Source organism: Salmo salar, chromosome 18 (genome assembly GCF_965601325.2).
Source record: "Salmo salar chromosome 18, fSalSal1, whole genome shotgun sequence".
In the NCBI taxonomy this organism is placed as follows: domain Eukaryota; kingdom Metazoa; phylum Chordata; class Actinopteri; order Salmoniformes; family Salmonidae; genus Salmo; species Salmo salar.
In genome coordinates, this window is record NC_138308.1 from 45,886,013 (window position 1) to 45,898,187 (window position 12,175).

Below are 12,175 nucleotides of genomic sequence, written 5' to 3' on the forward strand. Positions count from 1 at the left end.
CATGGATTTATTGTGGTGGTGTAGACTATATTACATGGATTTATTGTGATGTGTAGACTATATTACATGGATTTATTGTGATGTATAGACTATATTACATGGATTTATTGTGATGTGTAGACTATATTACATGGATTTATTGTGATGGTGTAGGTAGGCTATATTACATGGATTTATTGTTGTGGTGTAGACTATATTACATGGATTTATTGTGATGTGTAGACTATATTACATGGATTTATTGTGATGGTGTAGGTAGACTATATTACATGGATGTATTGTGATGGTGTAGACTATATTACATGGATTTATTGTGATGTGTAGGTAGGCTATATTACATGGATTTATTGTGGTGGTGTAGACTATATTACATGGATTTATTGTGATGGTGTAGACTATATTACATGGATTTATTGTGATGGTGTAGACTATATTACATGGATTTATTGTGATGGTGTAGACTATATTACATGGATTTATTGTGATGGTGTAGACTATATTACATGGATTTATTGTGATGGTGTAGGTAGACTATAATACATGGATTTATTTTGATGGTGTAGACTATAGTACATGGATTTATTGTGATGGTGTAGACTATAGTACATGGATTTATTGTGATGGTGTAGACTATAGTACATGGTTGTATTGTGATGGTGTAGACTATATTACATGGATGTATTGTGATGGTGTAGACTATAATACATGGATTTATTGTGGTGGTGTAGACTATATTACATGGATTTATTGTGATGGTGTATACTATAATACATGGTTTTATTGTGATGGTGTAGACTATAGTACATGGATGTATTGTGGTGGTGTAGACTATATTACATGGATTTATTGTGATGGTGTAGACTATAGTACATGGATTTATTGTGGTGGTGTAGACTATATTACATGGATTTATTGTGATGTGTATACTATAATACATGGATTTATTGTGATGGTGTAGACTATAGTAAATGGATGTATTGTGGTGGTGTAGACAATATTACATGGATTTATTGTGATGGTGTAGACTATAGTAAATGGATGTATTGTGGTGGTGTAGACTATAATACATGGATTTATTGTGATGGTGTAGACTATAGTACATGGATGTATTGTGATGGTGTAGACTATAGTACATGGATTTATTGTGATGGTGTAGACTATAGTACATGGATTTATTGTGATGGTGTAGACTATAGTACATGGATTTATTGTGATGGTGTAGACTATAGTACATGGATTTATTGTGATGTGTAGACTATAGTACATGGATGTATTGTGATGGTGTAGACTATAGTACATGGATTTATTGTGATGGTGTAGACTATAGTACATGGATTTATTGTGATGGTGTAGACTATAGTACATGGATTTATTGTGAGGGGGAAGGCTATATTTATTAGACTGTTTTAACTGTAGATGTTATAAAGTTCTGTATCGGTGGTTTGAAGGCTATGAGTGGAACACCCAGTGATGCTAAATCCTCTTTATGTTAATTAACAGTCAATTGTCGTGAGACTGACAGTTATTTGCATGACAATCATTGTCTGACAACATTTCAGACCTTCACAGCCCTACGCAGTGCGGGCGCACACACACACACACACACACACACACACGATCACTTCAGCCCAGGATCAGACAAGGCCTCAGCTAAAGGGACAGAACATCTACCTCCATCCATACAAAGGGCTTTATCAGGGATGGAACACACACCTCTGTCTATTCAGGTCCATGTTAATGTTCTGTTAATGACGACTAACAAACAAGATGAGACAGATAGCAAATGGGGAGGAAACGGGCTAACAAACCTGTGATTGTTCATTCATCTCCTCACCCTCTCCCTCTCTCCTCTCCTCTCCTCCTCCCCTCTCCCTCCCTCTCTCCTCCTCCCCTCTCCCTCTTTCCTCACCTCTCCCCTCTCCTCCCCTCCCCACTCCCCTCTCCTCCCCTCCCCACTCCCCTCTCCTCTCCTCTCCCCTCTCCTCCCCTCTCCTCTCCTCCCCCTCTCCTCCTCCCCTCTCCTCTCCTCCCCTCTCCTCCTCTCCTCTCCTCCCCCCTCTCCCTCTCTCCTCACCTCTCCTCCTCCCCTCCCCTCTCCTCCCCCCTCTCCTCTCCTCCTCCCCTCTCCTCCCCCCTCTCCTCCCCCTCTCCTCCTCCCCTCTCCTCTCCTTCTCTCTCCTCTTCTCCTTTCCCCTCCTCCCCTCTCTCCTCTTCCCCTCTTCCCCTCTCCTCTCCCTCTCTCTCTTCTCCTCTCTCTCTCTCTCTCTCCTCCCCCTCCCCTCTCCTCCTCCCCTCTCCTCTCCTTCTCTCTCCTCTTCTCCTCTCCCCTCCTCCCCTCTCTCCTCTTCCCCTCTTCCCCTCTCCTCTCCCTCTCTCTCTTCTCCTCTCCTCTCTCTCTCTTCCCCCCTCTCCTCTCCTCTTCCCCTCTCCTCTCTCCTCTTCCCCTCTCCTCCCCCTCTCCTCTTCTCCCTCTCTCTCCTCTCTCTCTCTCTCTCTCGCTCTCTCCTCCCCCTCCCCTCTCCTCTCCTCTCCTCTCTCTCTCCTCCCCCCCTCTCCTCTCATGTCCTCCTCCCCCTCCCCTCCTCTCCTCCCCCTCTCTCCTCTCCTCCCCCTCTCTCCTCTCCTCTCCCTCTCTCCTCTCCTCCCCCCTCTCCCTCTCTCTCTCCTCCCCCCTCTCCCTCTCTCTCTCCTCCCCCCTCTCCCTCTCTCTCTCCTCCCCCCCTCTCCTCTCCTCTCCTCTCTCTCTCCTCTCCTCCCCTCCCCCCTCTCCTCCCCCTCCCCTCTCCTCCCCCCTCTCCTCTCCTCTCCTCTCCTCCCCCCTCTCCTCCTCCCCTCTCCTCTCCTCCCCCTCTCCCTCTCTCCTCACCTCTCCTCCTCCCCTCCTCTCCTCCCCCCTCTCCTCTCCTCCTCCCCTCTCCTCTCCCTCTCCTCTCCCTCTCCTCCTCTCCCTCTCCTCTCCTCTCCTCTCTCCTCTTCCCCTCTCCTCTCTCCTCTTCCCCTCTCCTCTCCTCCCCCTCTCTCCTCTCCTCCCCCTCTCCTCTCCTCTCCTCCCTCTCTCTCCTCTCTCTCTCTCTCTCTCCTCTCCTCCTCCCCTCTCCTCCTCTCCCTCTCCTCCTCCCCTCTCCTCCCCTCTCCTTCTCTCTCCTCTCCTTCTCTCTCCTCTTCTCCTCTCCCCTCCTCCCCTCTCTCCTCTTCCCCTCTCTTCTCCTCTCCTCTCTCTCTCTTCCCCCCTCTCCTCTCCTCTCTCCTCTCCTCTTCCCCTCTCCTCTTCCCCTCTCCTCCCCCTCTCTCCTCTCCCTCTCTCTCCTCTCTCTCTCTCTCCTCCCCATCCCCTCTCCTCCTCTCCTCTCTCTCTCCTCCCCCCTCTCTCCTCTCCTCTCTCCTCTCCCTCTCCTCTCCCTCTCTCCTCTCCTCTCCCTCTCTCCTCCCCCTCTCTCCTCCCCCCTCCCCTCCTCTCCTCCCCTCCTCTCCCCTCCTCCCCTCCTCTCTCCTCTTCTCCTCTCCTCTCCTCTCCCTCTCTTCCCGCCTCTCCTCTCCTCTCTCCTCTCCTCTTCCCCTCTCCTCTCTCCCTCTCCTCCCCCTCTCTCCTCTCCTCCCCCTCTCCTCTTCTCTCCTCCCTCTCTCTCCTCTCTCTCTCTCTCCTCCCCCCTCCTCCTCTCCTCTCCTCTCTCTCTTCTCCCCCCCTCTCCTCTCATGTCCTCTCCTCCCCCTCCCCTCCTCTCCTCCCCCTCTCTCCTCTCTTCCTCTCTCTCCTCCCCTCCTCCCCTCTCCTCCCCTCCTCTCCCTCCTCTCCTCTCCTCCCCTCCTCCCCTCCTCTCCCCTCCTTCCCTCTCTCCTCTTCCCCTCCTCTTCCCCTCTCTCCCTCTCTCTCTTCTCCTCTCCTCTCTCTCTCTTCCCCCCTCTCCTCTCCTCTCTCCTCTCCTCTTCCCCTCTCCTCTCTCCTCTTCCCCTCTCCTCTCCTCCCCCTCTCTCCTCTCCTCCCCCTCTCTCCTCTCCTCTCCCTCTCTCCTCTCCCTCTCTCCTCTCCTCTCCCTCTCTCCTCTCTCCTCTCTCTCCTCTCTCCTCTCCCTCTCTCTCTCTCCTCCCCCCTCTCCCTCTCTCTCTCTCCTCCCCCCTCTCCTCTCCTCCCCCTCCCCTCCCCCTCCCCTCTCTCCCCCCCCCCCCCCCTCCTCTCCTCCCCCTCCCCTCCCCCCTCTCCTCCCCCTCCCCTCCTCCCCTCTCCTCCCCCTCTCTCCCCCCCCCTCCTCTCCTCCCCTCCTCTCCCCTCCCCCCCTCCCCTCCTCTCCTCCTCTCCTCCCCTCCTCTCCCTCTCTCCTCCCCCCCTCCCCTCCTCTCCTCCTCTCCTCCCCTCCTCTCCCTCTCTCCTCCCCCCCTCCCCTCCTCTCCTCCCCTCCTCTCCCTCTCTCCTCCCCCCCTCCCCTCCTCTCCTCTCCTCCCCCCTCTCCCTCTCTCTCTCTCTCTCTCCCCTCTCCTCTCCTCCCCTCCCCTCCTCTCCTCCCCTCCTCTCCTCCCCCTCCCCTCCTTCCTCTCCCCTCCTCTCCTCCCCTCCCTCTCCTCTCCTCCCCTCTCTCTCCTCTCCTCTCCTCTCCTCTCCCTCTCCTCTCCTCTCCTCTCCTCTCCTCTCCTCCCCCCTCCTCTCCTCCCCCCTCTCTCTCCTCTCTCTCTCCTCTCCTTAGCCTCTCCTATCGAACTGGACAGGACACGGCCAACTGTGACACGTGTCGGAACAGCGCATGCATAATTTACAGGTAAGCGGTGTTGTGTGTGTGTGTGTGTGTGTGTGGGTTAAAGGCCCAATGCAGACATAAACATGAATATCCTGTGTTTTATAGGTATTTCAACACTATGAGGTTGGAATAATACTGTGAAATGGTGAAAATGATGATAATGCCCTTTTAGCTGTTTGAAAAGACCACCTGAAATATCAGCCTGTTTTGGTGGGATGGAGGTTTGGCCTGCCTGGTAACATTAGTTAATAGACCAATAAGAAAGAGTTCCAAACCTCTCTGCCAATAACAGCTAGTTTTCCATTTTCCCCTCCCCACTCAGACCACACCCAGACAGTTCCAGATAAATTATTGCTTGAGAAATGTCTCTTTCCTAAGAAGCTGATTGTTTTCCATTAAAATGGTCAAAAAGAAACACAATCACAATCCCATTTGACAATGTTATGATCGTTTATTGTTATCCAGAAATAATTTGATAAAGAGATAAAAACAGCTGGTCCTTTAAAGATGACTGGCTAGTCTGTTGGTTATTCTGTATCCCCGGGGGTAGGTCTACAGGACAGGCACTGAACGACTCATGAGGAGACAGGGAAGGGTGACTGGCCCCACACAGGCCGGTGACTGGCTCCACACAGGCCGGTGACTGGCTCCACACAGGCCGGTGACTGGCCCCACACAGGCCGGTGACTGGCCCCACACAGACCGGTGACTGGCCCCACACAGACCGGTGACTGGCCCCACACAGACCGGTGACTGTCCACACACAGACCGGTGACTGACCCCACACAGGCCGGTGACTGGCCCCACACAGGCCGGTGACTGTCCACACACAGGCCGGTGACTGTCCACACACAGACCGGTGACTGGCCCCACACAGACCGGTGACTGGCCCCACACAGACCGGTGACTGGCCCCACACAGACCGTTGACAGTCTACACATATACTGGTGACAGTCTACACATATACTGGTGACAGTCTACACATATACTGGTGACAGTCTACACATATACTGGTGACAATCTGCACATATACTGGTGACACCAACACATGGACTGACTGCACACTCCTATAGTAAAGGGTTGAGCTTGAGTTTCCAGCTGTTGTTGTAAGGTTAACATGACACACCTCCTTAACTGACACAGCAGACACAGTTCAGCCTGGAGTCATCAACCACTTCTAGAGTATATTCTGTCTGTTATGGACAGTCTTCTACCCCAGTGGGTCACATCCAGGGGACAACTCCATGTCCACCCCCCAGTGGGTCACATCCAGGGGACAACTCCATGTCCACCCCCCAGTGGGTCACATCCAGGGACAACTCCATGTCCACCCCCCAGTGGGTCACATCCAGGGACAACTCCATGTCCACCCCCCAGTGGGTCACATCCAGGGGACAACTCCATGTCCACCCCCCAGTGGGTCACATCCAGGGGACAACTTGGGCCCCTAGAGAGCATCTTCAGTCAGGGCTCCATCACACAGATAAGGGATGAAGAGAGTGTGTCAGAGGAACACGAGGGAGAGAAGAGATAGTGTTTAAGAGAGATAATAGAGAGACAGAGAGATAGTTTAAGATAATAGAGGGAAGCGAGTGTTCTGTGACAGACCACTTGGTGGACAGTGTAGAACCTCTTCCCTTCAGCCTTCTGAAGTAGCCTTTAAAATCAGACTACACCGTCTGAAGTAGCCTTTAAAATCAGACTACACCGTCTGAAGTAGCCTTTAAAATCAGACTACACCGTCTGAAGTAGCCTTTAAAAATCAGACTACACCGTCTGAAGTAGCCTTTAAAATCAGACTACACCATCTGAAGTAGCCTTTAAAATCAGACTACACCCTCTGAAGTAGCCTTTAAAATCAGACTACACCGTCTGAAGTAGCCTTTAAAATCAGACTACACCATCTGAAGTAGCCTTTAAAATCAGACTACACCCTCTGAAGTAGCCTTTAAAATCAGACTACACCCTCTGAAGTAGCCTTTAAAATCAGACTACACCGTCTGAAGTAGCCTTTAAAATCAGACTACACCGTCTGAAGTAGCCTTTAAAATCAGACTACACCATCTGAAGTAGCCTTTAAAATCAGACTACACCATCTGAAGTAGCCTTTAAAATCAGACTACACCCTCTGAAGTAGCCTTTAAAATCAGACTACACCGTCTGAAGTAGCCTTTAAAATCAGACTACACCGTCTGAAGTAGCCTTTAAAATCAGACTACACCATCTGAAGTAGCCTTTAAAATCAGACTACACCGTCTGAAGTAGCCTTTAAAATCAGACTACACCCTCTGAAGTAGCCTTTAAAATCAGACTACACCGTCTGAAGTAGCCTTTAAAATCAGACTACACCCTCTGAAGTAGCCTTTAAAATCAGACTACACCCTCTGAAGTACTCTTTAAAATCAGACTACACCGTCTCCATCTAGTGGATCAGACTCTGGTCAGATATAAAGAGGTTGTTACAGGAAGGACTCCATTCTGAGAAAGGTATCGTAGCCGACTGTAATGTGGACTGTTAAACGGTAAGCCCAGACTAAATGACAGGACTGCAGGGTGACATCAGGGATTAAACAGAGAGACTCCATCCTGATTAGAACGTGACAGAAGAGCAGAGGAAAATGGCCAGTGGTGGTTTTAAGAGAGGGGGAGCAGCAGTGAGGACAGGCATTTTTATAGCTTGGGGACGACGCAGAGACGAGAGTAGAGCGAGGGTTGGGTCAAGGAGAGAGCAAGGACAAGCGTTGGGGCGAGAGGAAAAGCCGTGATTTAGGCATGAGATTAGTCATAAATTAATCAGCCCCTTCTGCTGAAGCCATGTGACCTCCTACCAGCCCCTGGGAGAGAGAGAGACTTGGTTGGCTAGCTAGGCTGAATCTAGGTTAGCTATCCTAGTGTCTACTGTAGAGACAGACCACAACACACAGTATAGTATCATACCAGCTCCTCTAGTCTAGTGTCTACTGTAGAGACAGACCACAACACACAGTATAGTATCATACCAGCTCCTCTAGTCTAGTGTCTACTGTAGAGACACCACAACACACAGTATAGTATCATACCAGCTCCTCTAGTCTAGTGTCTACTGTAGAGACACCACAACACACAGTATAGTATCATACCAGCTCCTCTAGTGTAGTGTCTACTGTAGAGACACCACAACACACAGTATAGTATCATACCAGCTCCTCTAGTCTAGTGTCTACTGTAGAGACACCACAACACACAGTATAGTATCATACCAGCTCCTCTAGTCTAGTGTCTACTGTAGAGACACCACAACACACAGTATAGTATCATACCAGCTCCTCTAGTCTAGTGTCTACTGTAGAGACACCACAACACACAGTATAGTATCATACCAGCTCCTCTAGTCTAGTGTCTACTGTAGAGACACCACAACACACAGTATAGTATCATACCATCTCCTCTAGTCTAGTGTCTACTGTAGAGACACCACAACACACAGTATAGTATCATACCAGCTCCTCTAGTCTAGTGTCTACTGTAGAGACACCACAACACACAGTATAGTATCATACCAGCTCCTCTAGTCTAGTGTCTACTGTAGAGACACCACAACACACAGTATAGTATCATACCAGCTCCTCTAGTCTAGTGTCTACTGTAGAGACACCACAACACACAGTATAGTATCATACCAGCTCCTCTAGTCTAGTGTCTACTGTAGAGACACCACAACACACAGTATAGTATCATACCAGCTCCTCTAGTCTAGTGTCTACTGTAGAGACACCACAACACACAGTATAGTATCATACCAGCTCCTCTAGTCTAGTGTCTACTGTAGAGACACCACAACACACAGTATAGTATCATACCAGCTCCTCTAGTCTAGTGTCTACTGTAGAGACACCACAACACACAGTATAGTATCATACCAGCTCCTCTAGTCTAGTGTCTACTGTAGAGACACCACAACACACAGTATAGTATCATACCAGCTCCTCTAGTCTAGTGTCTACTGTAGAGACACCACAACACACAGTATAGTATCATACCAGCTCCTCTAGTCTAGTGTCTACTGTAGGACACCACAACACACAGTATAGTATCATACCAGCTCCTCTAGTCTAGTGTCTACTGTAGAGACACCACAACACACAGTATAGTATCATACCAGCTCCTCTAGTCTAGTGTCTACTGTAGAGACACCACAACACACAGTATAGTATCATACCAGCTCCTCTAGTCTAGTGTCTACTGTAGAGACACCACAACACACAGTATAGTATCATACCAGCTCCTCTAGTCTAGTGTCTACTGTAGAGACACCACAACACACAGTATAGTATCATACCAGCTCCTCTAGTCTAGTGTCTACTGTAGAGACACCACAACACACAGTATAGTATCATACCAGCTCCTCTAGTCTAGTGTCTACTGTAGAGACACCACAACACACAGTATAGTATCATACCAGCTCCTCTAGTCTAGTGTCTACTGTAGAGACACCACAACACACAGTATAGTATCATACCAGCTCCTCTAGTCTAGTGTCTACTGTAGAGACACCACAACACACAGTATAGTATCATACCAGCTCCTCTAGTCTAGTGTCTACTGTAGAGACACCACAACACACAGTATAGTATCATACCAGCTCCTCTAGTCTAGTGTCTACTGTAGAGACACCACAACACACAGTATAGTATCATACCAGCTCCTCTAGTCTAGTGTCTACTGTAGAGACACCACAACACACAGTATAGTATCATACCAGCTCCTCTAGTCTAGTGTCTACTGTAGAGACACCACAACACACAGTATAGTATCATACCAGCTCCTCTAGTCTAGTGTCTACTGTAGAGACACCACAACACACAGTATAGTATCATACCAGCTCCTCTAGTCTAGTGTCTACTGTAGAGACACCACAACACACAGTATAGTATCATACCAGCTCCTCTAGTCTAGTGTCTACTGTAGAGACACCACAACACACAGTATAGTATCATACCAGCTCCTCTAGTCTAGTGTCTACTGTAGAGACACCACAACACACAGTATAGTATCATACCAGCTCCTCTAGTCTAGTGTCTACTGTAGAGACACCACAACACACAGTATAGTATCATACCAGCTCCTCTAGTCTAGTGTCTACTGTAGAGACACCACAACACACAGTATAGTATCATACCAGCTCCTCTAGTCTAGTGTCTACTGTAGAGACACCACAACACACAGTATAGTATCATACCAGCTCCTCTAGTCTAGTGTCTACTGTAGAGACACCACAACACACAGTATAGTATCATACCAGCTCCTCTAGTCTAGTGTCTACTGTAGAGACACCACAACACACAGTATAGTATCATACCAGCTCCTCTAGTCTAGTGTCTACTGTAGAGACACCACAACACACAGTATAGTATCATACCAGCTCCTCTAGTCTAGTGTCTACTGTAGAGACACCACAACACACAGTATAGTATCATACCAGCTCCTCTAGTCTAGTGTCTACTGTAGAGACACCACAACACACAGTATAGTATCATACCAGCTCCTCTAGTCTAGTGTCTACTGTAGAGACACCACAACACACAGTATAGTATCATACCAGCTCCTCTAGTCTAGTGTCTACTGTAGAGACACCACAACACACAGTATAGTATCATACCAGCTCCTCTAGTCTAGTGTCTACTGTAGAGACACCACAACACACAGTATAGTATCATACCAGCTCCTCTAGTCTAGTGTCTACTGTAGAGACACCACAACACACAGTATAGTATCATACCAGCTCCTCTAGTCTAGTGTCTACTGTAGAGACACCACAACACACAGTATAGTATCATACCAGCTCCTCTAGTCTAGTGTCTACTGTAGAGACACCACAACACACAGTATAGTATCATACCAGCTCCTCTAGTCTAGTGTCTACTGTAGAGACACCACAACACACAGTATAGTATCATACCAGCTCCTCTAGTCTAGTGTCTACTGTAGAGACACCACAACACACAGTATAGTATCATACCAGCTCCTCTAGTCTAGTGTCTACTGTAGAGACACCACAACACACAGTATAGTATCATACCAGCTCCTCTAGTCTAGTGTCTACTGTAGAGACACCACAACACACAGTATAGTATCATACCAGCTCCTCTAGTCTAGTGTCTACTGTAGAGACACCACAACACACAGTATAGTATCATACCAGCTCCTCTAGTCTAGTGTCTACTGTAGAGACACCACAACACACAGTATAGTATCATACCAGCTCCTCTAGTCTAGTGTCTACTGTAGAGACACCACAACACACAGTATAGTATCATACCAGCTCCTCTAGTCTAGTGTCTACTGTAGAGACACCACAACACACAGTATAGTATCATACCAGCTCCTCTAGTCTAGTGTCTACTGTAGAGACACCACAACACACAGTATAGTATCATACCAGCTCCTCTAGTCTAGTGTCTACTGTAGAGACACCACAACACACAGTATAGTATCATACCAGCTCCTCTAGTCTAGTGTCTACTGTAGAGACACCACAACACACAGTATAGTATCATACCAGCTCCTCTAGTCTAGTGTCTACTGTAGAGACACCACAACACACAGTATAGTATCATACCAGCTCCTCTAGTCTAGTGTCTACTGTAGAGACACCACAACACACAGTATAGTATCATACCAGCTCCTCTAGTCTAGTGTCTACTGTAGAGACACCACAACACACAGTATAGTATCATACCAGCTCCTCTAGTCTAGTGTCTACTGTAGAGACACCACAACACACAGTATAGTATCATACCAGCTCCTCTAGTCTAGTGTCTACTGTAGAGACACCACAACACACAGTATAGTATCATACCAGCTCCTCTAGTCTAGTGTCTACTGTAGAGACACCACAACACACAGTATAGTATCATACCAGCTCCTCTAGTCTAGTGTCTACTGTAGAGACACCACAACACACAGTATAGTATCATACCAGCTCCTCTAGTCTAGTGTCTACTGTAGAGACACCACAACACACAGTATAGTATCATACCAGCTCCTCTAGTCTAGTGTCTACTGTAGAGACACCACAACACACAGTATAGTATCATACCAGCTCCTCTAGTCTAGTGTCTACTGTAGAGACACCACAACACACAGTATAGTATCATACCAGCTCCTCTAGTCTAGTGTCTACTGTAGAGACACCACAACACACAGTATAGTATCATACCAGCTCCTCTAGTCTAGTGTCTACTGTAGAGACACCACAACACACAGTATAGTATCATACCAGCTCCTCTAGTCTAGTGTCTACTGTAGAGACACCACAACACACAGTATAGTATCATACCAGCTCCTCTAGTCTAGTGTCTACTGTAGAGACACCACAACACACAGTATAGTATCATACCAGCTCCTCTAGTCTAGTGTCTACTGTAGAGACACCACAACACACAGTATAGTATCATACCAGCTCCTCT

General features: G+C 48.1%; 2 protein-coding genes across 3 annotated transcripts in view; one reads left to right on the plus strand and one right to left on the minus strand.

The window, feature by feature from the left end:
* The window catches only part of LOC106613940 (dedicator of cytokinesis protein 1), a 733,517-nt gene that overhangs the window by 424,748 nt on the left and 296,594 nt on the right, over positions 1-12,175 (minus strand). The gene's annotated exons all lie outside the window — the stretch shown is intronic.
* Positions 1-12,175, plus strand: part of insyn2a (inhibitory synaptic factor 2A) — a 93,428-nt gene that overhangs the window by 35,046 nt on the left and 46,207 nt on the right. The window contains exon 4 of the mRNA XM_045701157.2: positions 4,677-4,748. Within this exon, the coding sequence (XP_045557113.2) occupies positions 4,677-4,748 (72 nt within the window). The remainder of the gene's footprint in view (positions 1-4,676; positions 4,749-12,175) is intronic.